Source organism: Triturus cristatus, chromosome 8 (genome assembly GCF_964204655.1).
Source record: "Triturus cristatus chromosome 8, aTriCri1.1, whole genome shotgun sequence".
In the NCBI taxonomy this organism is placed as follows: domain Eukaryota; kingdom Metazoa; phylum Chordata; class Amphibia; order Caudata; family Salamandridae; genus Triturus; species Triturus cristatus.
Window position 1 is genome coordinate 334,668,762 of NC_140591.1, and position 25,885 is coordinate 334,694,646.

At 43.2% G+C, this 25,885-nt stretch overlaps 1 protein-coding gene across 2 annotated transcripts in view; it reads right to left on the reverse strand.

The window, feature by feature from the left end:
* The window catches only part of FLT1 (fms related receptor tyrosine kinase 1), a 389,921-nt gene that overhangs the window by 59,286 nt on the left and 304,750 nt on the right, over nucleotides 1-25,885 (reverse strand). For both annotated transcript variants that reach the window (XM_085621641.1, XM_085621640.1), the window contains 4 exons: nucleotides 16,196-16,361; nucleotides 12,662-12,759; nucleotides 3,089-3,211; nucleotides 2,391-2,502 (listed from right to left, as the gene is read on the reverse strand). In XM_085621641.1, the coding sequence (XP_085477767.1) occupies nucleotides 2,391-2,502; nucleotides 3,089-3,211; nucleotides 12,662-12,759; nucleotides 16,196-16,361 (499 nt within the window). The remainder of the gene's footprint in view (nucleotides 1-2,390; nucleotides 2,503-3,088; nucleotides 3,212-12,661; nucleotides 12,760-16,195; nucleotides 16,362-25,885) is intronic.

The window sequence follows — 25,885 nt, forward strand, 5'->3', positions numbered from 1 at the left end:
ATTCGTAATCTATATGGTGGAGTGCCCATGCCCTCTGAAATATGTGGGCAGTACAATATGTGATTTGAAGAAAAGAATGCTGGAACATGTCAGGGCAACAGTTAATACCGAAAGGAGTAACGCCATAGCAAAACAAATGGAAAAAGAACACAGTGGGAATTGGAAATTGCTAACTTTTTTTGCTGTGGAACAGGTGGAACAGGCCCGTGGCGGAGATAGAGAAATAATCTTGCGGCAAAAGGAATCAAGACATATATTAAACTTTTGACCCTGACCCCGAGAGGGTTAAAACAAGTTGAGGAGCTACATTCACACTTATGATGCACCTTGGTGTATACTGGACAAACAAAAGGGACATTTGACGATGAGGTCTTGGGAAAACTAGAACCAATATGATGTCCAATGAAATAGCAACATTGTTGGGAACATTAGCCTCCCTGTTATGGATTTTAACTTGCACATATTGGTCAATGAAGTTTTTTATTGTGGTTACAGCTTTGTATTGAACCTAGGGATGTAATACCCTAGTTATGATTTGCCTGAATGCATAGATGACTAACGAAGGGTAAATTAGTCTGGATAAATTATTGGTAACAATTGAACCGTTAAAATTTGTTTTATTTTTGTCGGTCTGACAAATGTTAGTCTACAAGAAGGGAAAGGTATGGGCATAACCTAGAGAAACATAGATGCGTCATGGCCCACTAGAGGCCCGGATTATTAGTGTGTGAATGAACACAAGATGTAACGCCTGCGCGTTCGGAACCATGTACCAAAATGAAATACCACAATGTTAGATGCGATCTTTTAATGAAGGTTATGAGCGGGCTAGTAACCTGGACATAAATCACCCGTAACTCAAAGAATATTGTCCCATTGGCAAGTTGCTTGGGAACAATAAAAAGAGATAATAACGGTGTTAGGGGTGTAAGGAATCCATCCAGTCTAAAGATCGCTGTCAGAAAAGGATGCGATGACAGAATAGCGCAGTGCGTTCAGGCATCTGAAAAGCAGAACTGCAATAGGGGTTTGAGTCCAGGATAGGCTTTAGAAATCCATAGAAACTTGCAAGAGTGGTGGCATTTCAATAGACTAACAAATATTATAATTTTTGTTATATGTTTGTTATATATTATTTCCCGATGACAGACCACAATGTGATGAAACTAAAGAGTACAAGAAATCGCAGTGACCAACATACAAATGTTATAATGACATGCTAAAACTGATGAAGTTGTGATATTGCAATGTTACATGGTACCTTCATTGCCATAATGTGGGTTTTATGAAAAAAATTTGTGACAAAGTTTAACGACAACTATTGAAATGTGAAACTACAATTGCCATGATGCAGTAGGAGGTAATAACAGGATGTGATGTCATTCTTGTTCAAATACGGCAGAAATGCAATGCCGCTTTGTGTTGTTGGTTTTTCCCCGTAAACAAGGTCTTGGCTGAGAATGAAACGCGTCGGGTGTGTTGGCAAGCTTTGAAATTAAACCCCCTTGAACTACAACAAATGAATGGATTGTGACTAATTGATTTCGATAATACGCGGACCTGTGCGTGCAGTGAGGAATCCCTTGCAGGGAAAGAGTGGCTCTATATATATATTTTTTCTTTCTTGTTCTCTCTCTCTCTCGCTCTCTCTCTCTCTCTCTCTCCAGTTGCCAGTAGGTATAGTTAGGACCTAGCTTCCATAGGAAGAGCATCTTTTTGATTTGCCAATAACTTTGGTGTCCTTTGATGAATCCTTGCGTACTTTTCAAAACTCGTTCAACACTCACTTCAGCTGCTTTATTGAAAATGTCTGGGTGATCTGCCAAGCGGGAGCTGAGAAAAAGGGGGGGGGGTCCCAAAATGCTTTTTCCCTATGTTCTATTTCCATAGGAAACTTTAGTGATGTCATTTGAGATGTCATGAGTGATGACATCAGTGATGTAATATGTGAGGTCATAAGCAGTGCATTGCAGGGATGTAAGTTGTAGTTAGCTCAGATAACTATAACTTTCACTGGTTTTGTACAAGTGAAATCTGAGCCTAACTATAACGTCCCAGTAACCTTTTCTTCTTTCCTAGACAAAGCAAGTTATTATTCAAAAGAAGCTTCGTAGGAAAAATTTAAAATCATTTATTTAGGTTGGGAGCTCTAATGTCATATCTTACACATATTCTTCAGTGAAGCATGAAGACATTTGTTTTACAAGAAGACAGACAACACAAAATGTGGCAGGAGTGGAGAGGTACACTTCAGGATACAATCTTTCAAGAAAGAGAGCTCTTTCAGTTATATCGAAGTGGTGAAGAGATGACCCAATAAAATATATAAAGCAATTCAATTATAAAGTTAAGATTTTTTTTTAAACTTCTTTGTTATCTAGCACACCTACCTAATGAAAATATTTCCCACAGTAGAACTCCATAAGACCATACATCACTTTTTGTGGTATATATTTTGTCAAATATGGATTCTGGGGCCATCCATTTGAGTGGAAGCCGGGCCTGTAAATATGTGGAAACAAAAACATGTTAAAACATCTGATTACAACTCATTCAAAGTTGTCTTTTTATCATTCATTCACACATGTTGTGCTCTGCATCCTTTGGACATTGCTAGAGGTCAAATGAGACACCACACAAAAGGCAAGATCTAGAAGGATTAAATCTCGAAAGCAAATGAGATCTCCCCAAATTGTTATGTTGTTTTGTTTGCCACCAATTGAGTAAAAGGTGTGGGTAGCTAGCTTGGAATGGGCACTGTGGCATACAGGGATTTCATGAACCCCAAAACCCAAACTGATGTTCAGTAATACTACTTCACATACTAAATGCCTTTGTGAACTAGTCCATAATTTGGAATAAAGGCCAGTAGTAAAAATGCTTTTCATGTGTGTCAAAAGAGAGTCCATTAAAAAAGGATGCCACCAAAACCAAAACATGATCTCAGGGTTAGTTTAAAGAGTAAAATATGGGGTAAATTCACAAAGTATGTAAAGCGGTAATACAAGAGTACTACTTCACGTACGTGTATGGCTTTGTGAACTGTCCCTTTTGCCTTTATGACACATAAAAGTGTGAAAATGCTTACATCTCCTTTTCTCACGTAGTCTGGATCCTTATAAATATCTCTCGCAAGGCCAAAGTCGCAGATCTTTACCGCATTGTTCTCAGATAAAAGGATGTTCCTAGCTGCCAAGTCTCGATGAATGCACTATAATAAAAAAGTCACACAATTAGAAATCATTTCCTCTATCCTACCAACCAATTTCCTGAATCCCTTTCAATGGCATTTTTCTTTTTTTCATTTGTTAGTGATTAGTTATGTGCCTTTAAAGGAAAAGTGCCATAATGTCCAGGAAACCTTTGTTGTGAACATTAAATCTTCACATAAAAAAAACTGCCAGCACTAAAGAGATGACTTTTACAACTGTGTTTCTTTGCACATCTAAATATGGTCACACCAGTGGGAACTCCCTGAATGTGAACTGTTGTTCCAACATGTTCCACCAGCATGCTGATCTATGTTAATACAGCCATTTTATTTATATCAGCTGCATACTGACATATTTATTTATATGGTGGTGCAAAATCTGAAGCTAACATACTCTGCAGTGGAAATACTATTATCACATGGCATAACTCTTTATGGGGCCATTTCCACATGACTATTAAATCAGGTGCATAACCAGCAAATGCAATTTGTGGAAGTTATTTGAGTGGTTTGGCACACAATATAGAGACCGGGGGCGGCTAACCAATTGGGACCACTGCATACAATAAATATTTGGACCTGTTTTGACCGTTATAATACCCCTAAAGCAGCAGTGTAATAGGACAAAAATCACCAACTACGATCTTTTACGTCTTGTTTGAACAGACACCTTGGTGTGAACAATATGCACTAGTCCATGGCTCTTAACTATCTTGTTAGATTTTTGTGCAAACAACTGGACACTAACATTGGTGGCAATATTACAATACAGTTTTTACACATGTATTTGCATCTGGGGCAGTATCACACATTTTCATTGTTTGCGCTGGGCGCAAACAATTAAAATGCACCTCGTTAAAATGAATGCACCACCACCAGGGCAGTTGCGAACTCGCACTGCCCTGGAGGCAGGGCATTTATGTGAAAACAAGGAGTGGCTGCTTGCAGCCGTACTGTTTTTTCACAGTCCAGGCAGCAATCTGCCTGCACTTTTGAAGGGGATTAGCGATCCCCTTGAAGGCAGGTGAAGTCAGTGACTGCACCTGCTTGCAAGGAGATGTCTGGGGGGTCCATAGGACCCCCTTGACCCTTCTACAGAGGGCTGCTCTGAGGGGGCGCCCCACAAGAGTTTATTTGCCTTTGCGCCCACATCTGTAATATAGCACAAGCGCAGAGGCAATTGAATTCCCTCATTTGCACAGGGCACGCCCCTATGAAAATGAGGGCATGCCCCTGAAGGTAGTACTGACGCTTTAAGTGCGCCAGCACTATCGGTATTACTGAAGGTGACACACAAGCATCTGCCCCTCCTTCTGTAATACGAAAGAGCCCCAGGGGCATCCACAGTATTTACATTCTTTACCTCATTGCTCTTATTGGGTCTTTTAGATCTTTAAAGTAAAATTAAGTGCAAAAATACCCCAATGCATACAACATTTGCACCAGGTTTCTAGTGTGTTTTTATGTCCAATATATAACGCTGATAAATAGTTAGGTATAAAGTATATAAACAATTTTAGTGCCCAATTTTTATATTTCAGGCTGTCAATAATACCATTTCTAAGTTAGAGGTGTGTGCCTCAGCTAAAAACATAGCTATCACAATTTGTACTAAATTGATAAGGGCGCTGGTGTCAAAACTGGGGCAAATTTCATTTACGTCTTTAACACTACCACTGGGGCTTAAGGGCCCTCTGAATTCACAGTTGTGGTAATATAAGCAGTACAGCTGAGACAGCTCTTCCTTAGGGCTAATACAGCACTATAATCGAGGGGCTGGGTGTACACATCAAAATGGCTAATGTGTAGCAAAGGCTATGTTTCTACAGTCAAACACATTTTAAACCTCAATTATGAAAGGAAATTTTGGGCATGTGCAGGGGCTTGAATAACATGGCCCTATTCAAAGTCATGTCAAGGAGAAGCAGTATAATATATGGGAGCCTTCAATCTCTGTACAGAAGCCAGCCTTTCATTTTCTTATTACATTCCAGTTGTGGTGTCTCTAGTCACCTGTAGTAATGAGACGATGTAGTTGCTCATCTGTAATAAGTAATTGAAATTGAATTCTGATGCCACAATGACATGGTAAAAGGCAGGTCCTGGAGCGTAAGTACATAAGGACAATAGGAACTGACTTTTTCTTCCTCTGATATCTTTTTCTAAAAGAAAAAGGGATCACTAGAATGGAGATATTTATGGCAACATGTTTCTTTTTACCAAGCTATAGGTCATCACAGAAAAGATAAAATCACTGCATGTTTCTACACAAAATGTGCCACAGAATGTTTTGATCTGACTTACATTAAACTGATTTGAATATTTTTTTTTGCAAAAATTGCTAACTGCTTTTTGTGTGTTTAATTTCTCAGGACAGATTCGGCTTTTGGATCAAGGATGGCAGCCAGGGAAACCAGTGCTGCACCACATGAAGTTATCACTATTATTAAGACACTAGTTGCCCACCTCCAATGACCAGCTGCTTATTGGTCATACATGACAACAATAAACACATAAATATATAAGATAGAAGCTTTTTGAAAGTAATGTACAGTTATAAAGGTATTGAGTAAACATATGTTTTTATGTTGAAATGGCATGTTTTTAAATTTGTGTGTTTTATATGTTTGCAGCCCAGGGGAAGCCTATTTGATAGGGCGAAACATGTTGACTGAGTTTGTGCGCTTTGAAGAAGAATAGAATTAAAGCATGGATACACACTGAAAGGGCCTATAAGTTGTATCTTTTCATTGTGTATAACTCTTGCTTTCTGAGCATAACTTATTCTTTGTTGCCTCTCATTTATGTGTTTGATATTCTGCTTTTATTCTCGTCTCAAATGAACATGAAAACACAAAACACCAAGGGCCTGATTTAAAGTTTGGTATATGGGTTAAGCCATCACAAATGTGACGAATACACTGTTTGCCGTATTACAAGTGCCATTGGATATATATGCACTAGTAATACGGCATACAGGATATCTGACTCATTTGTGATAGAGCAACCAATCCACCGAACTCTAAATCAGGCCCCAAGTATTTAAGCAGTTTAACGGAAAGGAAATGGTGTAACCATGTATTATATGGAATAAAGTACTCTCTGTCCGACATTAAAAGGATATTGTAAGTCACTTCAGAGTTCCATGACCTCAGAGAGGAGCATGGTCTTAGAAAGCAGCATAGCCTTCTGCCTTGTTCCTCTATATGGTAATGGAAATCCCCAGTGACTTGCAACATCCTTATAATCTATGGCAGGGGGTACTTTATTCTTTATATCGCTGCAACGGGAAGTACTGCAAAACCATAGAATGCTTGGTAAGCTGAATCATTTTCAGAAGTTCATACTTCCCTTTCCATGGGCACAGTACCTATTAGCGTGAGTTTTCGAAGGTAAATCTACGCATACAACCCACCTCCTCCTGTAGAAGCTCTTCTCAGGGGCAGATTTCTCACACTGGCCCAGTTTTCCACAATATAGGTTGGCATGTAAGTGTGTATGTTTTTATGACGACAAATGGAAAGTGAGCAGGGGACTGACTGTACAAGGCATGTGATGTTAACTGGTCTTCTTACTGAATATGCATAAGCTGGGCAGGCACAAAACGAATCACTCTCCAGGCTCCTCAATGGAAAAAAAGGTAGGGACATTGCAGTGTTGCCAGAGACAGCAGGTTCCTGAACAGATAAAGAGAATGGCCAAGCAAACAAGAGGATGGAGCATTGCTCTATGGAAAACTCACCAAACGTGTGGCTGCTCGCCAGATTATGATGGCGGGCGGATCCACACTGCGACCGTGGTGGACAGAAAGACCATCCGCCACGCAACCACCACAGGCAATCAGACCGATTGCCTGCCGGAGGGATCTGCATGCATGAAATGGTGGCGGTGCCTAGCAGGCACTGTCCACCATATTAATAATAATAATAATAATAAATAATAATAATAATATCCACATTTGTAAAGCGCGAACAATCACCCGTAAGGGTCTCTAGGCGCTGGGGGCCCTCTGTAAGATTAAGCAAGCTATTGCCCAGAGTCACATGGTGCTGGGCTAATCTGCCGCCGGCGCCGGGGATTGAACCGTGAGCCCCAGATTCCGAAGTCAGTCGCCCTGGCCGCGGCGCCACACCTCTTCCCTATATATAGATGGTACACCCCTACGTTTGGTGCCTGACACATAGTGCACTGAAATGCACAACATGCATTTTCAACATTGCGGCGGGTGCTGCTGACAGCAGCACCCGCAACAATGTTAAAAATGCAAGATGCGACTGCCATGGTGGCTGTCGCATCCTAGTGTGGTGTGCGGAACCGCCGCATGAATTGCGGATGGTCCCGGTCACCGCCATCGTAATCGGCCCCTATGTTTGCAATTGATTAAATGTTGTTTCCTATTTGAAGTGGTAGCGTATGGAACATGCACAATAACCAATATATAGTTTCAAGAGGGACTATGTGACTTATCAAGGACCAGCCCTACAGGCATTTCTGATGCAACATATATATATGGGAACTCTCCTGCTTCACCATCAGAGTGCTCTGCCAATACATGATATGCCTTGACGTCCGTACGTTTTGGATTTGCAGCCATCGCGCCATCTATGGAAAAATAATGTAATAAGACTTTATGGAGTGCCTTATCCTATCTCACTCATTTCCATGATGTAAAAGTGGCAACAGTTTACACTGTGCGGTGTGGTTTCTATGCGCTTTGATTGTGTTATCTATCCCACCAGGACTTTGCCAAGCGCGGCCCCAGGCCGTGGACAGCTCTGGTCGGAAAGATGGGGGGTAAATGTGAAAGTGCTTTGGTTCAACTCTGTTTGGACAGCTACAATTTAAGAAAAATAACCCCTTTATATATCAGTGGCACATTGTGGCGAACTTGAGAAATTCAGAGCACCGTTGACTCTGCCTCGTGTGAACTTCAACCTTGTAGCCTGAATGGGTGCTGGCACGAAGATCTTGGCCAAGAGTCTGGTTTGAGAAAAAACAAAAAGCAGAGTTCTGGGATCTGTCCGGTGGACTGTGCCGCGGGAGAGGAATGGAGCTGCCTCGTTGCTCTTTGTCTCTCTCCCTCCAGACTCTCCAGCACGCCCGGCTCCTGGCTGTGCTCCAGTCTCGTCGCCACTGCTCTCAGGCGGGTCTCGTCTCCACTGCTCTCGGGCAGGAGCCGTGCTCCTGTAGTGCCAGCCATGCCCACGGTGTGCTCTGCGCTGCCGGAGCGGCCCTTTTGTAAGCTGTGTCGTTGTCTCTGGGTAGTTTGCGAGGCTTGTTTATGTCTTTGTGGTGTGGTGGGGACTTGTCTATTTTGACATCCCGGGGCGGTGCAGTTGGGTTTGCCATCTTGTGCAGCTCCCTGAGAGGGGTGGGAATGACTGTTTCCATATCTCTGATGCCTTGTTTATGGGAATGGGTTGGGTTTGCCTCTTGTGCAGCTCCCTGAGAAGGGTGGGAACAACTGTTTCTATATCTCTGATGCCTTGTTTGTGGGAATGGGAAGGTCCTATAACACCCCCACTACCCCGCCCCCCTATCCCATGTTTACACTTGGAAACCGCAGGGTGTTTGCGCTGAGAGCTCGGCTCCATCTGCGATCGGCGAGTCAGCACCGATGCTGCACGCCAAGTGAATACCGTATGCTCCCTTCAGGTGCTACGAGGTGGGCACCGCCACCACAAACTTTCAAGACAATTCTTTTAACAACCTCTGCTGCCACTCCAGTAAGAAGAATCATCAACGGTTCCTTAACTACCGAAATATTTCCAGAAGAACTCAAAAAGTCATACATACGTCCTTTACTGAAGAAAACAAACTTGGATCCGCTGAACCCTGACATCTACAGACCCATTACAAATGGACCTTTCCTGGGCAAACTGATAGAAAGAGCAGCGTTCGCCCAGATGTCACAATACATTAAAGACAATGACATACTTTCAGACTTCTAAACAGGTTTCCGTCCGGGAAGAGACACAGAATCTGCCCTCCTTGCCGTCTGGGATGACCTGAAGAACACAGTAGACCGCAACGGAGTTGCTGGCTTCTCCTCTTGGACCTCTCGGCTGCCTTTGACACGGTTGACCATGACACTCTGAAACAAAGACTCTATGAATCCAGCATAGAGGGGACTGCTCTAGACTGGATCACGTCCTACGTTCGAGACAGAACTAATGTCATCCACACCCCACCTTTCTCATCCAAACCATACTCCACCAAAGCAGGGGTCCCTCAAGGCTCTATCATCTCGCCCATGCTTTTCAACATCTACATGAAGTCATTACCGGTACTGATCAATCAATTTCACCTCACATGCTATAACTATGCAGACGACACACAAATGCTCCTTCAACTGGAATGCCCCAAAGACATTGGAAACTCTCCAATTTTCAGTTGTCTCAGAGCCGTGGATGGCTTGGAGCCACCTCAAATTTAATGCATCCAAAATGGAAATACTCACGTGTGGCGATTGGAAACATTATGACCCGCTTGCCACCTGGCCTGATGAACTGGGATCACCACCTAAAGTATCGAAGGAAGTAAGAAACCTCAGAATCACCATGGGCTCCGAGCTATCGATGAATGCCCAAGTGGACAAACTAGCAAGATCAAGCTTTGTCACTATAAAAATGCTGCGACGAATTTTCCCTCATTTGGGATTTCCACACAAGGACCAAGCTACCATCTCCCTTGATCTGTCCAAACTCGATTACGTCAATAGCCTCTACCATGGACCACATCTAAAGACCATGAAAAGACTACAACGGATTCAGAACTCGGCTGCCAGACTACTCTTACATATCAAACCGCGAGACCACATTTCACCTGCCTTGATAGCCCTGCATTGGTTACTGGTTGCCAGAAGATCCATATTCAAGCTGTTTTGTATCACCCACAAAGCAATACATGGAATGGGACCGCTCTTCATCAGGAATAAAATCACCAAACACATTCAACAAAGGAACCTCTGCTCTAAAATGGCACCTCACCTCAAAATCTCAAGATACAAGAAAAAAAAACATGGGTGGCACATCCTTCTCTGTTCAAGCAGCCAAACTATGGAACTCTTTACCCCCAACATAAGATCCATGCACAGCCAACTTATCTTCAGAAACTGCTCAAGAATTGGCCCTTCTCCACATAAGTACCATACGCGAACAGAAATTTACAGCATATCCCTCTGTATATAATCATTTATTTTTACCTATCTTTGTGTATTGCGTTGTATAAACATGTAGAATAATTATGTTAAAAAAAAAATTACTGTACAATAACACTTGAAAAACAGAGTTTATCTGGCGCATCTTTGGTCTACATGTACTTCTTCCATTGTGCATCTATGTACCTTCCATGTACTTTCCTGCTGAAAAGCCTATCCAATGCACTACCCTATTTCTCATCCTGTACCTCTATCAATATCTTTAATCTACATATACCTACCTCCTTTATGCATCTATATACTTTCAATGTACTTATGGATCTATATATTGGATCACTTTATTCTAATTCAGCATAACAAATGCACTACCCTATTTCTCACCCTCTACTTCTCTCAATATATTTTCTAACCCAACTTTCTGACTCCTCTCAAACTTCTTTCTACTCCTCTTTCCAATGCGCTACCCTATTTCTCACCCTATACATCTATTAATATATCCTCTACACCCACTCTCTCATTTATCCAAAACCCCATACCACTACTATGATCCCTAAAATAACCCTTTCTAGACTCTCCCTTACTCTACCCCTCCTTGCATCATCTGACACCCCTTTTACTATACCAATCCCCAAAACAAACCTTTCTAAACTGTTCCCTCTGACTCTTCCCCTCCACAACCCCTTTGTACTCATCCAAAAGCCTCCTCCTACTGCTATGACCTCCAAAAATAAAAATAAAATCCTTCACTCTCCTATCCCTCCACTATACTTTTCAATTAAAATAACAGAATAACATGTTCACTTCTCAAATTTCATATTCCACTATACTAATTCACCACTAATCCTTTATGGGTCCCAGAATAGCGTGCTGTTTGCCAAAAAAGCGCTTCAACACCTCATCAGAGGTAAGCAAGCATTATATAAATGCAAACCTTTTTCCCTCTTCTATCCCTCCGCTACCTTTCTCTATTCAACTGAATAACACAGCCACCACTCAAACTACTTTCATATTTCACTATATTAATTTTCCACACTAATCCTTTATGGGTTCCGGAGTAGCATGCTTCTCGCCAATAAAGCGCTTGAACACCCCAGTAGGGTTACAAGCGCTATATAAATGCAAACCTTTTCCCTTTTCTAACTCCCCCAACCCTTCTCAATCCAAATAACTGACTAACATATCCACCACTCAAATTACTTTCATATTTCACTATACTAATTCAACACTAATCCTTATGTGTTCCAGAGTAGCGTGCTGCTCACCCAAAAAAGCATTTCAAACCCCATCAGGGATAGCAAGCGCTATATAAATACAAACCTATTTCCCTCTTCTATCCTGCCGCTAACCTTCTCTATCCAAATAACTGAATAACATATCCACCACTCAAATTAATTCATATTTCACTATACTAATTTAAAACACTAATCCTTTATGGGTTCCGGAGTAGTGTGCTACTCGCCAGAAAAGCGCTTCAACACCCCTTCAGGGGTAACAAGTGCTATATGAATGCAAACCTTTCTCCCCCTTCCATCCATCCATTATCCTTCTCACTCCAAATAACTGACTAATATCCACCACTCAAATTACTTTCATATTTCACCATACTAATTCACCCCTAATTCTTTATGGGTTTCTGGAGTAGCGTGCTACTGCCCAAAAAAAAAAAAGCGCTTCAACACCCCATCGGGGTAACAAGCGCTTTATAAATACAAACCTTTCTTCCTCTTCTACCCTTACGCGATCCTTACAAATCAAAATAACTGACTAACCTATCCACCACTTTAAATACTTTCATATTTCACTATAATAATTCAACACTAATCCTTTATGGATCCTGGAGTAGCGTGCTACTCGCCGAAAAAGCGCTTCAACGCCTCGTTAGGGGAGAAAGTGCTATATAAATGCAAATACAATACAATACAATACTGACCTGTTGAAATTGAGCTCACAAAGCAATAATGGTGCATCCCTGCATTAAAAAAATGGCGGAGTGAGGTGTTGCTAAATTTGGCGTAGCACCATGCTCCGACAGTTCTTTGTAAATATGCCCCACTGACTCCCCCACTGACTCAACATGTTATCGAACATTTCTCAGGGGCTTTTAATAGTGTGTTTTCCTGCAACCTACAGCTGTGTTGGTACTTCCTGTGGGGGTATACCAATAGAGTAATCTATCATCCCTTTTTACAGGAACCATTCTCAATCACGTTTGTAATGTTTGACTATACTATGATTCAGTTTCATGGTAGTGGTACTCTTTGCTTTGGACTCTGTAATGACGCGTCACTCACCTTCCTTGAAGCCAGGAATTCCATGCCTCTGGCCACCTGAAAACTGTAGGAAATTAGATCTTCCATCGAAATAGGTTGCTTGTAAAAGTCTTCTGAATCTGAAATTAATGACATTCACAATGAGTCCAATCGCTCCTCAGACCTCTGTGTGTTCTACAGCATTCTCTGAACTACGTCACTTTATGCAACTAGTTTCAAGGGTCACATTACAAGGTAGGCTGGTCTGTAGAATAGTGCTGAAGACCTGAGATTTGCCTCACCTCCCGGGGAATCTTGCTTGGTTTCTCTTCGAAAGAGTGGAAGCTTCTATGAGCAGCGATGGCCCGTATAGGGCGTGTTACCGGGGTGGTGACGTGGGGCAGAGGAGGGACAGGGTGGGGGGTTGCAAAATGCGGCATATGGCCCATTGCAGGTAAGTTACGAAAAAAATAAAGAAAACTAATTTTGTTACGCGCGCTGCATCGCATTTGGCGATGCTGCGCGCCCAACGAAATTCGTTTTTTTTCTTTTCGTAACTTACCTGCAATCGGCCATATGCCGCATTTTGCAACCCCCCACCCTGCGCCTCCTCTGCCCCATGTCACCGCCCCGGTAACACGGGCCGTCGCTGTCTATGAGCGCTTTATAGCTATCAGTACAAAGTCAGATCTGATCCCAACAAATAACAATCCTAGAGAGGGGTGCTGTCAATCAACTGATATACGAATACACTGCTGTATGGACTGCATTATGATGGTGAACTGTGGGACCACCCCTGGAAGTGTAAGAGAAGATGTTAGGGCTGCACTTCATTGCACCACCACTGTGTGCACCATCTATGGGCCCCATTCGCAAAGGTAAACTTCGACCAAAAGTCTAAGTTTACGACTTTCAGTAGTCACAAATGTAAGTTACGAGTAGTATCTTTACGTCCACAAGTGCGGATATTCCAATCCGCACTCGGAGCATACACTCCGGGTGAGGAGATTCTGTCTCGAGCGCGGATGTAAAGATAGTACTCACAACTTACCTTTGTGAATAGCGAAAGTCATAACCTTAGACTTTTGGTCTAAAGTTACCTTTGTGAATTGGACCTACGTGCCTCAAACACCCCTGGGCTAGATCCCCTCCACACACCGGAGCGAGAAAGGAACTGGTGCGGGAAAGAAGCGATCCCTGATCATGGGTGCTTGCAATATTGAGTTGCTAGTGACATCCGGTGAAGCTATAAACGCTTTCACATTGACGCAGGTATACCATATCAGGAAAGCTTATTAGTACAAGCAGAAATTTGCATAAAAGGGCTTCCAGCCTGGACTGGATGCAGATGTGTGCTCTTTTCAATCTCTGAACTGCATAGTCATCCTGTTCCCACTTCCCACCTATTTATTCTGGAGCGATATTCCTTCAAAGTAAATCGGACCTACTCAGAATGAGGGCGGTAGTAAATGTATTTATCTTTAGATAACTAAATTCGCATTGTTAGAAACGGATATTTATAGAACAGAATAGAACTGGCGACCACCGGTATTCTTCAGAGGATTTATAAAGACTTTTTATTCATAAACAGAGCTCAGTGCCTGCATGGCCATAGTAATAGTGATTTAGCTTAGACATTTAAATACTCATGGGGCTTTATCTCGACCAAATGGAACTTCTCTCTGCTAAATTTATGTTTGCAGAATTATGCTTTGCTAATCTGCTATTGGCTGTTTTAGCAAATCTTTTAGAAATGTTTGTATTTTAATGATGTTGATGAAACTGAAAATCACTATATTCTTTTTTGCTCTACTGCTGCCTTTACGCCTAAGTTATGATATTACCTGTTCTACAAAAGCTTAAAATTACAGGCTCCTTAAAAGTTTCACTGTAATCCCCACATGGGCGTAATTAGGATTACAAGTTTTGTTGGATAACCTGCAATACAATAAATACTAAGTGTCATACACAAATCTAACAAGATTTGATTTTTATCTTGTGTGTTGGGGTGGAGAAAATTAAGCTGCAGCACCCACCACAAACACATCGGTTTGGTCCTATAAATCAGGGTTTTTGACAAAACCGAACCACCACATACAGTAAGCATGAAAAAAGACGGTAGGTCCGAATTACATTATGAGTTGTGACATAAATTGAAACATAAAATCATTGCTTGTTGTAAACAATGTATCTAAGAAATAAAGAATGTTATATGTGATTATTCAGTCTACTTTTGAGATGTAAAATAGTCTCTCATGCAATGAAATGCAAGCACTTCACAGGAGGAGGAATGATATACCAAACAGCCAATAGCATGAGGTGTGAGAGAATACCTTCCTGAGTGGAGCCAAAGCCCACTCTGTGTATATTTAAAGAATTGGTAACAAAACATTTTACGGTCCATCTGAGAATTGCACCTAATGTGGGTATGGGTGTGCGTCTTTTTAAAAATAATATAACAATAGGGTTGGCTTACTGAAATACAATATAGTTATACAGGTCTTGATAAATAAGGCCTTTTAGTCTTTTTTTTTTTAATAAGTGTCCAGTAAGGGCAAGCCTCAACTCTTTGAGTTTATATGTAATTCTCTCACCCCATTCATGTGTTTTGTCCCTTTACAGTTCAACCTGAGCACTATCACCTCTTGCTAGTGGCAATTCCCCGAACTGCTCAGGAGGAGTGGGCCAGTAGCACACTGTTCTAGGACAAATGTGGGACAGTGATGATGCAAAATGGAATGGTGGGCGGGGCTAGTTTTTGAATGGTTTCCCTTAGGATAGCTGGCGCTCGGAGCCTCCAGTTTTATCTGGTAAAGCGAATGATTAGAGGTCTTGGAGCCGAAACGATCTCAACCTATTCTCAAACTGAAAAAATACAGGTGATGCAGGAGGTTTTGAGATATATTCAACCCCACTCTCAAAACATTGAGCACTGTCTGCCACAGCCTACGGATGGCCCTCGGTGGGCAAACCCACACACCCAGATACGTCAGCGGGGAAAAGCAACAAGGGACTAGTAATTGGTGGTTGTTCACTATATAAATAGCCACGTGAGATAACATGATCTCTGTACATAAACATAAAATGGTGTTAATATCAACCAGCCTTTGGAAAGGTTCCTAGTTCCTGTTTCTGCAGGAAACCACTGGAATATCTAAATATATTTTCTTCCAAACATCAACACTCATTGCTTAAAGGCCTTCTAAATGACTTTGATATTTCAGTGTAACTCCTACACATGAAAGACTATAACACAGATGCTCCTCCTGAGACCTACACCATAAAAGATAAAGTTAATATAACACAACAACAAAACAACACACAATATAGATGATCCCAAGGCTCTATTTTTGAACTGGCTGATGTCAAACTAAGAATATCATCATTTCTGGCCAGTTGGCGTGCTCTCTCAGTTATCTTTCTACAGATCTTTCCAACTCTGAATGTGACCTTTCTGCAGTCTTCCTGTGGATGTTTATCAGTGTAATAATTAGAAGGAAAGCCTTCCCGGGATGCACACAGCGCCTGGAAACATATCTCAGTCTAGTGTAGAAACAGGAAGGAATTAATACCTACCCTCCTCTTCCTCCTCGACATCACTCAGACTTTTATCTTCTTCGTAGCCTGAGCTTGTGGAGCTCTCGCTGCTGGTCACGCTGGGCAGTCGGGGCTTCTCAGTCTCGGCTCGGCTTGGGTCTCTTGTCCCTCTCATTGGTCCTGGTTGTGATGCTGAGCCCTGCAACTGAATCAGAAAGAGTGTGAATGAGTTTGATTTCATCTTTTTGAATGAGCCACCATTTTCTGATTCTGGCAGTAAACTTGGTGAGGGTCTCTTAATTATGTGGCTATGGCTGTGATTTGCTCTGACATTTTAAGAACTTGTGGGGCCCCGGGCAATATCTATTTTGAGGCCCCCATGTTTGGAACATCTTTAAATTTATTACCCTTTTTGGCTCAATCACACCCTTGTGATACCGAACAATATTGAATTATATGTTAATAGAGACGCGCAAATGCAGCTAAAATATCAAGCTGCCAGCCACCAGCAAAACAGTACCTGATCAATAAATCAACCAAGTGATATTTATTAAGCACGGCTTATCACCCAAGAGGCGCTGTGCTGCGGATATCAGTCGAAGAGCCAGGTCTTGAGTCCCTTCCTGAAGTGAAACAACGAGGGTTAAGAACGGAGGAAGGGTGTTCCATGACTTGACGGCGAGATGGGAGAAGGAGTGTCCTCCAGTGCGGCAGCGACAAATGCGTAATAACTGTGTGAGGGTGAGGTGAGCAGAGTGGAGCTTCCTGGGAGGGCAGCCGTTCACGTAGGCGGGTCTTGGTTGTGGAGGGCTTTGTAGGCATGGGTCAGAAGCTTGAATTTGTATCTCTTCTGAACGTAGAGCCACAGGAGGTCTTTCAGGTGCTGGGTGATATAGGTCCTCTTTATCAGGTGGAAGATCAGTCTGGCTGCTGCGTTCTGGACTATCTGGAATCTTTTCATGAATCTAGTGATGGTGCCTGCATTGAGTGTGTTGCCATAATCCAGTTGTCTGGTTATGAGTGCCTGAGTCACCATTTTCATGGTGCTGATGGGGATTCACTTGAAGACTTTGGAGAGTATGCGGAGAGTGTGGAAGCAGGCTGAGAAGATGGTGTTGACCTGATGTTTCATGGAGAGTTTGCTGTCCAGGATGATGCCAAGGTGTGGGCATGGTCTTTCAGAGTGGGGGTGGGTCCGAGTTCTGATGGCCGCCAGGAGTCATTCCAGAGGGAGGTGTGTCTGCCGAAGATCAGAACAACAGTTTTGTCAGTTTTGAGCTTGAGGCAGTTGTTCTTCATCCAGGCTGAGACATTAGTCAAACAGTTGTGGAAGTTGATCTTCTTCGAGATAGGGTCCACTCAGATTGAGAGGATGAGCTGCGTGTTGTCTGCGTAGTAGACGATGTTAATGTTGTGGGTTCTGACGATGTCTGCAAGGGGTGTCATGCAGATGTTGAAGAGGGTTGGACTGAGGGTTGAGCCTTGAGGGAACACCGTAGATGGTGTGCTTGGGTTGTGAGGTGAAGAAAGGGAGACAAATTCTCTGAGTGCGCCCCGTGAGAAAGGATGCCATTCATCTGAGCGTGTGGTCTGTGATTCCGATCTGGCCTAGTCGATCGATGAGTATGTGGTGGGAGACGGTGTCCAAGGCTGCGGAGAGGTCCAGCAGGATCAGGGCGGCTGATTCTCCTCTGACTAGTAGTGTGTGGATGTCATCTGCTGCGACAATCAGGGTTGGCCTGGTGCTATGATTCACTCCTGATTGGGAGGAATCCAGCAGGTTGTTTTTCTCCTGTTTTTTTTTAGTTTAAGAAAAGAAAAGCTTAAAAAACATTGATTAAGCTGTTTCCTTTTGTTTTTGGTCCTAATTCTTTTTAGTTGCAACAACCACATTTTATGTGGAATTCAGTGTCTAACCAGCTTGTTACTCCCTTGCTGAAGGTGACTTGTTAGATGCTTACTGGACTACTGCATAATATCACAATAATAAACATACAAATAGCAATTAATATTGCAGCTTTAGGTGTTAAATATTTGTAATAAAAAAAGTAGCCCCCTTACTACTAGCATTTTTGCTGTAAAAATGAAAATCAAAGCAGTGCTTTTGGGATTTTCACCACTGATGTGGTTAAAAATCGAATAACTTGCTTCTAATTCCTTTACACCTTCCTTTTCCATCTCCGCCTCTTTTTATGCTCGCATGTCTCAGGCTAGAATATTACCTGTGATCCTATTAAAGAAGAGAAATGAAATGTAGCAGGAAACAGGAGATGGACAGACACATAAAAGAGAATAGTATAGTGAGAGACGTGAATTAGAGGGAGAAGAGAGTAGATAAACAGATGCTGTAGAAAGATTTGTGAGCTACGGAAAGAGGTAAAGTAATTAGAGAAAGGAGAGGTAGCCAGCTGAAAAGATGAAAAGAGGTAGATAGAGGGATGTTTTAGAGAATAGTAGACAGAGAGTAAATGAAAATTTTTCATTTACTTTCTATCTATTACCCATACGGGCAGCGGAGTACAGTACCCCAAGGGATAAGACAGAAAAATTGGTAAGTGGTAAATGCAGCGAGAGGTAGAGGTAGACAGTGACATTTGAGAAAAAAACGAGAAGCGTGGTAGAGGAGGTATATGAAAATTTGTCAGGTATCGAAAGTAGTGGAGAAGCAAGAAAGGTAGAGAGAGGAGTGAAAGTTGGAATGAGCAGTGTGGTGTACAGTGAAAAGAGTAAGGTGGAAGACGTGAAAGAGAAAGAGATATGATTTATGCAAAGGTAGAGAGCTGTGATAGAACATATGATGAGGTAGAGAGAACTAAAAAGAAAGATGTTTAGAGAGACAGTTTAAGTGGAGGGGTGAGTTGAAATGGAGAAGGAGGTCCAGAGAGGGAGATGCGTCTGTGTATGTGTACATGTGAGAGAGATAGAGAGAGGTGGAGAGAGAGAGGGGTGTTGATGTTAGAGTCAAAGAGTTAGAGGTAAAGAATAGAAGTATACAGAAAGGGGTAAGATATTTAAAGAGTTGAAGGAAAGGGAAAGAGGTAGAATGAGAGAAATAGGACATAGAGGGGGGAGCTAGTGCACTAATGGTGAGGCGAATGGAGAGGTTAGGTAGTGAGAGAGAGAGTGGGCAGTGGGGTATAAAAAGGTGAGGTATTGAGGGAGATTTGAGTTTCAGAGAGAAATGAGATAGAGATGTGAGAGGAGTGGTGAGGTACAGTTTGGGCTTAAAGTGAGGTAGAGAGATGTATAATTGTAGAGGCATGGAGAGAGAGATGGAGAGATTTGGTAAAGGTGTATATGAGGTTGTATGAGAAGTGGAGTAGATGGAGCAGAGATACAGGTAGGTGAGATGGAAAAAGAGCAGTGAGGTACAGACCAGGGGATGAGGTCATCTGAGTTGAGGTAGGGAGAGGGGATTGAGTGTGACAGATATACAGGTATACAAAAAAGTGATGTATGGAATGCTTCAATTACTCACAGTCACTGGTAATGACTCCAGTCCATTGTTATTTTACACACTATGACACCTCAGTTTGGTCATAGCCATATGCAAATCAGTCTTGACCCTGCTTCAAGGAGAACAGTGCAGCCCAAACTGCCAAGCCAGGTCCTCCGAAGGCATGTGAGCCCCGAGTAATTACCAGTGGCTGGGGTTTGTTCAAACATTCAATCTATCACTTTTTTGTATACTTTACATACTTTGTATACTTTACATACTTTGTATACATCAGTTACAAGAGCATAGAAAGGTACAGTACACAAAAATAATGTTGCAATAATTTGTTGGAGGAGGGGAAGGAAGGAGTCAGTAGTGGGCAGACGAGGAGGAACTGTGCCCAATGTCCGGCTGGGTAGGTGACGGTCAGGGGGAAGCCAGGGCCCATCTCCGCAATAGCTGTCTAGCGGCTCCACCGGATATCAGCCATGTTGCTCAGGTCTTAGCGATCAGGGGAACCAATTTTGAGTTTATTTGATTTGATAAATTTATATAGCGTTGGCTAGACCCAGAGATATCAGAGCGCTTAACCAAAGGATCGTTGCATTACAAGGTACATCTAAAAAGATGATATATAGCGCTGGCTAGACCCGGAGGTATCAGAGAGCTTAACCGGAGGATCATTGCATTAGAAGGTACATCTAAAAAGATTATATATAGCACTGGCTAGACCCGGAGGTATTAGAGCGCTTTACCAGAGGAACCTTGCGTTACAAGTTACATCAGTACCATAGCGTAGTAAGGTACAATAGAGCGGAGGGGAGGAAGGAGCCATAGCAGGGAGACGAGGAAGAACTGTGCCCAATGTCCGGCTGGGAAGGTGACGGTCGAGGGGGAAAGCAGGGCCAATCTCCTCATTAGCTGTCTAGCAGTTCCACGGGTCATCAGCCATGTTGCTCAGGTCTCAGCATTCAGGATTAAAATAGTTTAGACCCGAAGGTATCAAAGCGCTTTACATGATATCCTAATTGTTCCAAGATTACATCAGTTATAGGTCACATCGATTGCAGGGAGAGCATATAGAGATCTTTGAGGATGAGGTCAGAGAAAACGTAGAGGGGTAAGGGGTGGGGTAACAGAGTAGGGGGAGATACGACAGAAAGACGAAGGGAAAAATCAGCCCAAAGTATATCCCTCTTACTCTTCAATTAACATTAAATTCACCATGACAAAAATGATGACAGGTCCGCAGGAGCTGTTGGTTGAAAGGTAGGTGGGTGTTTGGGTTATGAGATTTATACAGCGCTGGCTAGACCCAAAGGTATCAGAGCGCTAAACATGAGGTTCCAAAAACGTTACAAAATTGACATCAATTAAAAAATTACATCAGTTACTAATATAACATTTAAAGAACATAGATGAATCACATATTCATTGTCATGATGGGTGATCTGAGTGGGGGAGAATGTTGGGAGTGCATCACTGGCCTCGCTGGTGTGAGCTCACAGAGCCAGTCCATGTAGTCCGGTGTGGTTGGAGGGGCTTCTCTCTTTGCTGCAGTCCTGTGGAAGGAGAAGTTGGTGGGTGGAGGCCAATTTGGTGGTGGTCGATTGCCGGTAGGTCCGCAATATTAAGGTCAGGCATCTGAGGCAGGACTGAGGTTGGTGAGGTGAAAGGGCTTGATGGGATTAGGCAAGGAGGATAATTATGGGCTGTAACCGGGCCCCCACTCTATGTCAGAAGAGCTTTCGATTTTAATCACGATGAGGTGAGGGCCGCCATCTTGGGGTCAGGCACATTCTAGCGCAGAGTCACCTGGTGTCAATCTCCCGCTCTAACAGCCTTCGGACCGTGTCCCCAGGGGTCCGCTCCTCCGCACTCCCTCCTGGCCGGCCCACTGAAGACTCTACCTGTCTGGCATGGTGGAAGGCTACATCCGAAGATCGCTCGGTTGGGTTCCTGCTCCTCGCCCATCTCATCAAGCTCCCGCAGTGTCGGGAAGAGCTCCCCGTTTCGTGAGTACCTCACTCCCGGAATCGCAGAGGAGGGTAGTTGCAGCGGTAATTAAATCGCCTCTCACAGTGGGACAGTCAGCGCTCAGTAGCCTCTCCGAGTTCCCAGCTCGGCCGCCGCCATTTTGTAGAGTTTCGGAGCTGGCAGTCTCGAGCTACCGAGGAGGTCAGGCTCGCATGTTTTCAACCCCGCAGATCCGATGCAGATATCTTGCTTCAGGAGCAAAATCGGTGAAATCTGTACGTGTTTAGGTGCTCGAGACCGCAGCCTGGTCCGGGAGCCGAGACGATTCACGTCCACTCGGCCCCGGATATCCGGTGAAACTGATGATCTTAATGATCCCTCATTAGGGCGAATCCAGTCTCAGGTTGCTTGTGTTCCAGTTCAAGGAGGACCTGGCCTGGCAGTTCGGGCTGTACTGATCCCATTGGAGCAGGGTCAAGACTGATATGCATATGGCTGGGTCCAAACTGAGGTGGTGTGGTGTGCAAAATAATGATGGACTGGGATGTGACCCAGAGTAATTACCATTGGTGAGATTAATTTAAGCATTCCATCCATCACTTTTTTTGTATACTATAGATCTAGAGGTACAGAGAATAATAGGTGATAGAGAGAGAGAGGAGCAAAGTCATGAAGGAGAGGTAGAGGGAGATGAAGTCAAGTGAGGTATAGTGAGTATATTGAAAGAGAGGTGAGGTAGACAAAGGGGCTGTAGAGAGAGATGAAATAGAGAAAAAGAATGAAGGTACATAGAGATAGAGGCAGAGGTTGAGAGAGTGGGTTAAGGTAGAAGAGGGTTAAGGTAGAAGAGGTGAGGTGAAGTAAGCAAAAGAAATCACACACAAAAATATGTTTTTAATTAAATTGCCAGCAACAGCATGAGAATGCCTGGGACACGAGGACTGAGGCTAGGCAGGTCAAGCATGCTATCATGTTGTCCTTGTTATGCTATACTTTTTGTTACTAAGCTCCTCTAACGGGTGTAATTTTGTAACTTGTGACTCACTGATCCTCATGTAAAGCGCTCTGATAACTCCGAGTCTAGCCAGCGCTATATAAAACTCTGCAAATAAAAAAATAAGTAAGGGGCAGATGTATTGTTTTTTAAAGCAATGCAGTGCAGCAACCAGAACTGCTGTGCTGCATTGCACAGGGTGGAAAAAGGAACCCAGAGACATATTTACTAAAAATGGCCTGCTAACTATAGCCCCAGCGCTGGTGCACAAACAGGCTGCTTGGCACCATACACAACCTTTATAGTACAGTGCAGGGATGTGTGTGTGATGTCTAGATGCAGAATTTCTACTGGAATGATATCCTCAAAGTAAAACTCCTATGCCTAGAGAAATTCTTAAACATTCCACACATTGATGTGTGTTGCACAGTGCAGCACAGATGCGATACATGGAATGTTTGGAGAAATTAAACCATGTGTCCAAGTTAGCGTCTGCTTCAAGGGGGCATTATGTTTTTTGACACAAGGCCTAGTCTGCTATTCTTAGTAGAGCGAGCTTTGTTTAAAAAATGGTGGCCTTCTCTGTTCTGCCCAAGTAACACCTATTTTGCACTCTGTTGATGCAATGTGTGCAAAGCAGCACAAAGAGCTATTTCTGCTGAGAAAAAGGCACCAGCTTAAAAGGCTGGTGCAAGCCCTTGATGAATCTGGCCCTAGGTTTCTGCTAGGCATGCTCAGTTCTCAAATGAGCTGGTGGCCCTTGGAAGGATGGAGTACTGGGCAATGGCCCTCTTTGCCCACGGCTTAAAATGTAATCAATTTAAATCAAGCCTTGTGACTTGAATCAGTTCTGTTCATGTAAAGCAAACGGCACAATCTCAGCGCTCTCAATATGTGTTCAGACTATGACTCCGGAGTACAAAGATGGTGGTGTTAGGTGTTGGTAGGACAGCACTTTTCACAATGGCTATCACAGTTTCATAGCAACAATCTATTAATCAAACATCTTTTCACTGAATGCAGCTGGACTGTCAAATAAAGTTTAATTAGTCAGTCAGAGGATGTGTGCCACTTGCACCAGAGTTTGCCTTATGGAGAAGCAGCTTCACTCACAGACCTCCTTCCATAGGCTTTGCTGTATGGTGTGATGACACAAGTAAAACCCCTCAAGCCGAATGCATTGGTTGATGGGGACCTTGCTAGCTTGCCTCGCAGTGCTTTGTTTTTTGGGTTTGAGCTAGAGGGTTTGGGAGGACACACAGGAATCCCACCCCAGTTACTCCCACCACCTGCGCTCAGTATCCCATTTACCACTTGTTGGGTGGATCCAGTGCCAACCTGCCAGCTCATCTCTACCAAAGACGTCTCTGTAGTCTTTTACGCTAGATTGGTGTTTATTTCACTATTTCTTACATTTTCTTACATAGTTTCTCAACCATGTTGTGCTCTTTTCAGTTTTCATTGGGTTCACCTTAGAAACCTCTCTTGTCTAAGAATGAGTTCCCACCACACTTTGTAATACCGCTGCTCGCCCACCTCTATTTGTTTCAGTTTTTCTCTATTATTTCTGTTTCTTAAATTTACAGATTAAGCTGGTGGTACTACCTGCTGCTATGAAAGTGTAACAGACCCTCTAGGTTTACTTAGTTTGCTTCCTTTTGGATGACTTGGGTAGTCCCGTTTAGCATTTTGTGGCGTGTGGTGGTTTTTCTAGATTCCCTATAATCTCTGCCTTTGGGTGGCTTTGCCTCACCGATGCTTATGTGATGTCAAGGACCTCCGGCCATTCCTGTTTAAGCACCTATGAAACAAACATAAAATGTCATGCAACCATCATTCTCTTTGGTGGTACTTTTGATTCCACGTCAGCCTTCTACTGAACCGGAGAGACTGGTTGAAGAAGCAACCCCTTTGGTGACTTGGGAATTTTGATTCAGTAAAAAACTAGACGGCCCCAGTGCTAAGCTCCATGGAAAAATATGTAAAATACAATATAGCAGCCAAACAAAGATCAGGACATAAAGCCGTGCAAGTTCTCACGACCGCGCAGAGCCTTCTAAAAATAAACATTCCGTGTCTACAGACATGAGAGGGTGCGCGCCAATGAGAGACGCACCCTCTGCACTTTCTGATGAAATTCCTGCTAGTTTGTGTCCCAGACCCCCTGGGCTTGCTCCTGGCGAACAGCCACGTCCAGGGAGCACTGAAGAAATAAACAAATACAGCTCAGAGAGCATTCAGATGTCCTGCCACTCAGGAGAGGGTACTAGAAATTAGCGTGAGTTGTTTAGAGAGTTTCTCTAGAATTGAATGAACCCCATCGGAAGCAACCACTCCTTCCAGTCAAAACAACTGACGGGAATGCTAAAAACACCGAGCCTCCTTTACAAGCCCCTTGCGGCGCCAAAGCTTCACTTTTTTTTCATGCAGCGGCGGTGCAATCACTGCGCCACGCAGCTCCCTATCTACAAGCTGACGCATTGGGTCAAATGCGTCAGTTTGTGGAGCCATGTATCACATTATACCTGCGGCAGCTATAATGTACGCAGGGTAGGCGTTCCCACGCCAAAAGTCACGTAGAAGTGGCACAGGGAAATTTACAACATTGTACTGCTCACTCTACGACTTGACTGCGTCACAATCCTTATGCCTGCTCTGACCAGGCGTAAGGATTGACGCTGGGTTTCAACAATGGGATTCGCCTATGTGTTCTGACTCATTGCTGGAGTTGTGTCAGTTTTACGAACAACTCCAGCAATGCGTCACTTTTGCACCAACCGATGCGTCAGAATTTCTGACGCATCGGTTAATCCTTGCGCCATGTAGCCCTGTATTATAAATACAGCACATCCATGGTGTCGCAGGGGCATTTCATGCAGATGTAAGGAAACTGATGCATCAATGCCAATGTGTCAGTTTCTTGTAAATTAGGCCTATCAAGTCAACCAACAAAGAAACCCACTTGTCAGAATTGTTTGTTTGTTCAGAAACTTTTTTCTTGTTTCTTATAACACACGATTCACGTTGTCATGCTTTCCTGGTGGGAATTCTAGTTGACCAGCCAGGGTTGCCTCAAGGGATTTTGCCACCAATGACGTGGTACATTTTGGCACCTCTCCCCTCTTTCTTGCGCTCTAGCTGTACACTACTTAACTGCCTGTTACCCTCCACATACAAAGAACTAGCTGCAGGAGATGGATGGATTAATGCAGACATTAATTAATATTTTTAAAGATGACAAGATGGTTCTATAAGTTGGAATAATGGTGGGGCGAACTGTATCTCTTAACCTTCCAAGGTCGCTATTTTGTTTACCGTTAAG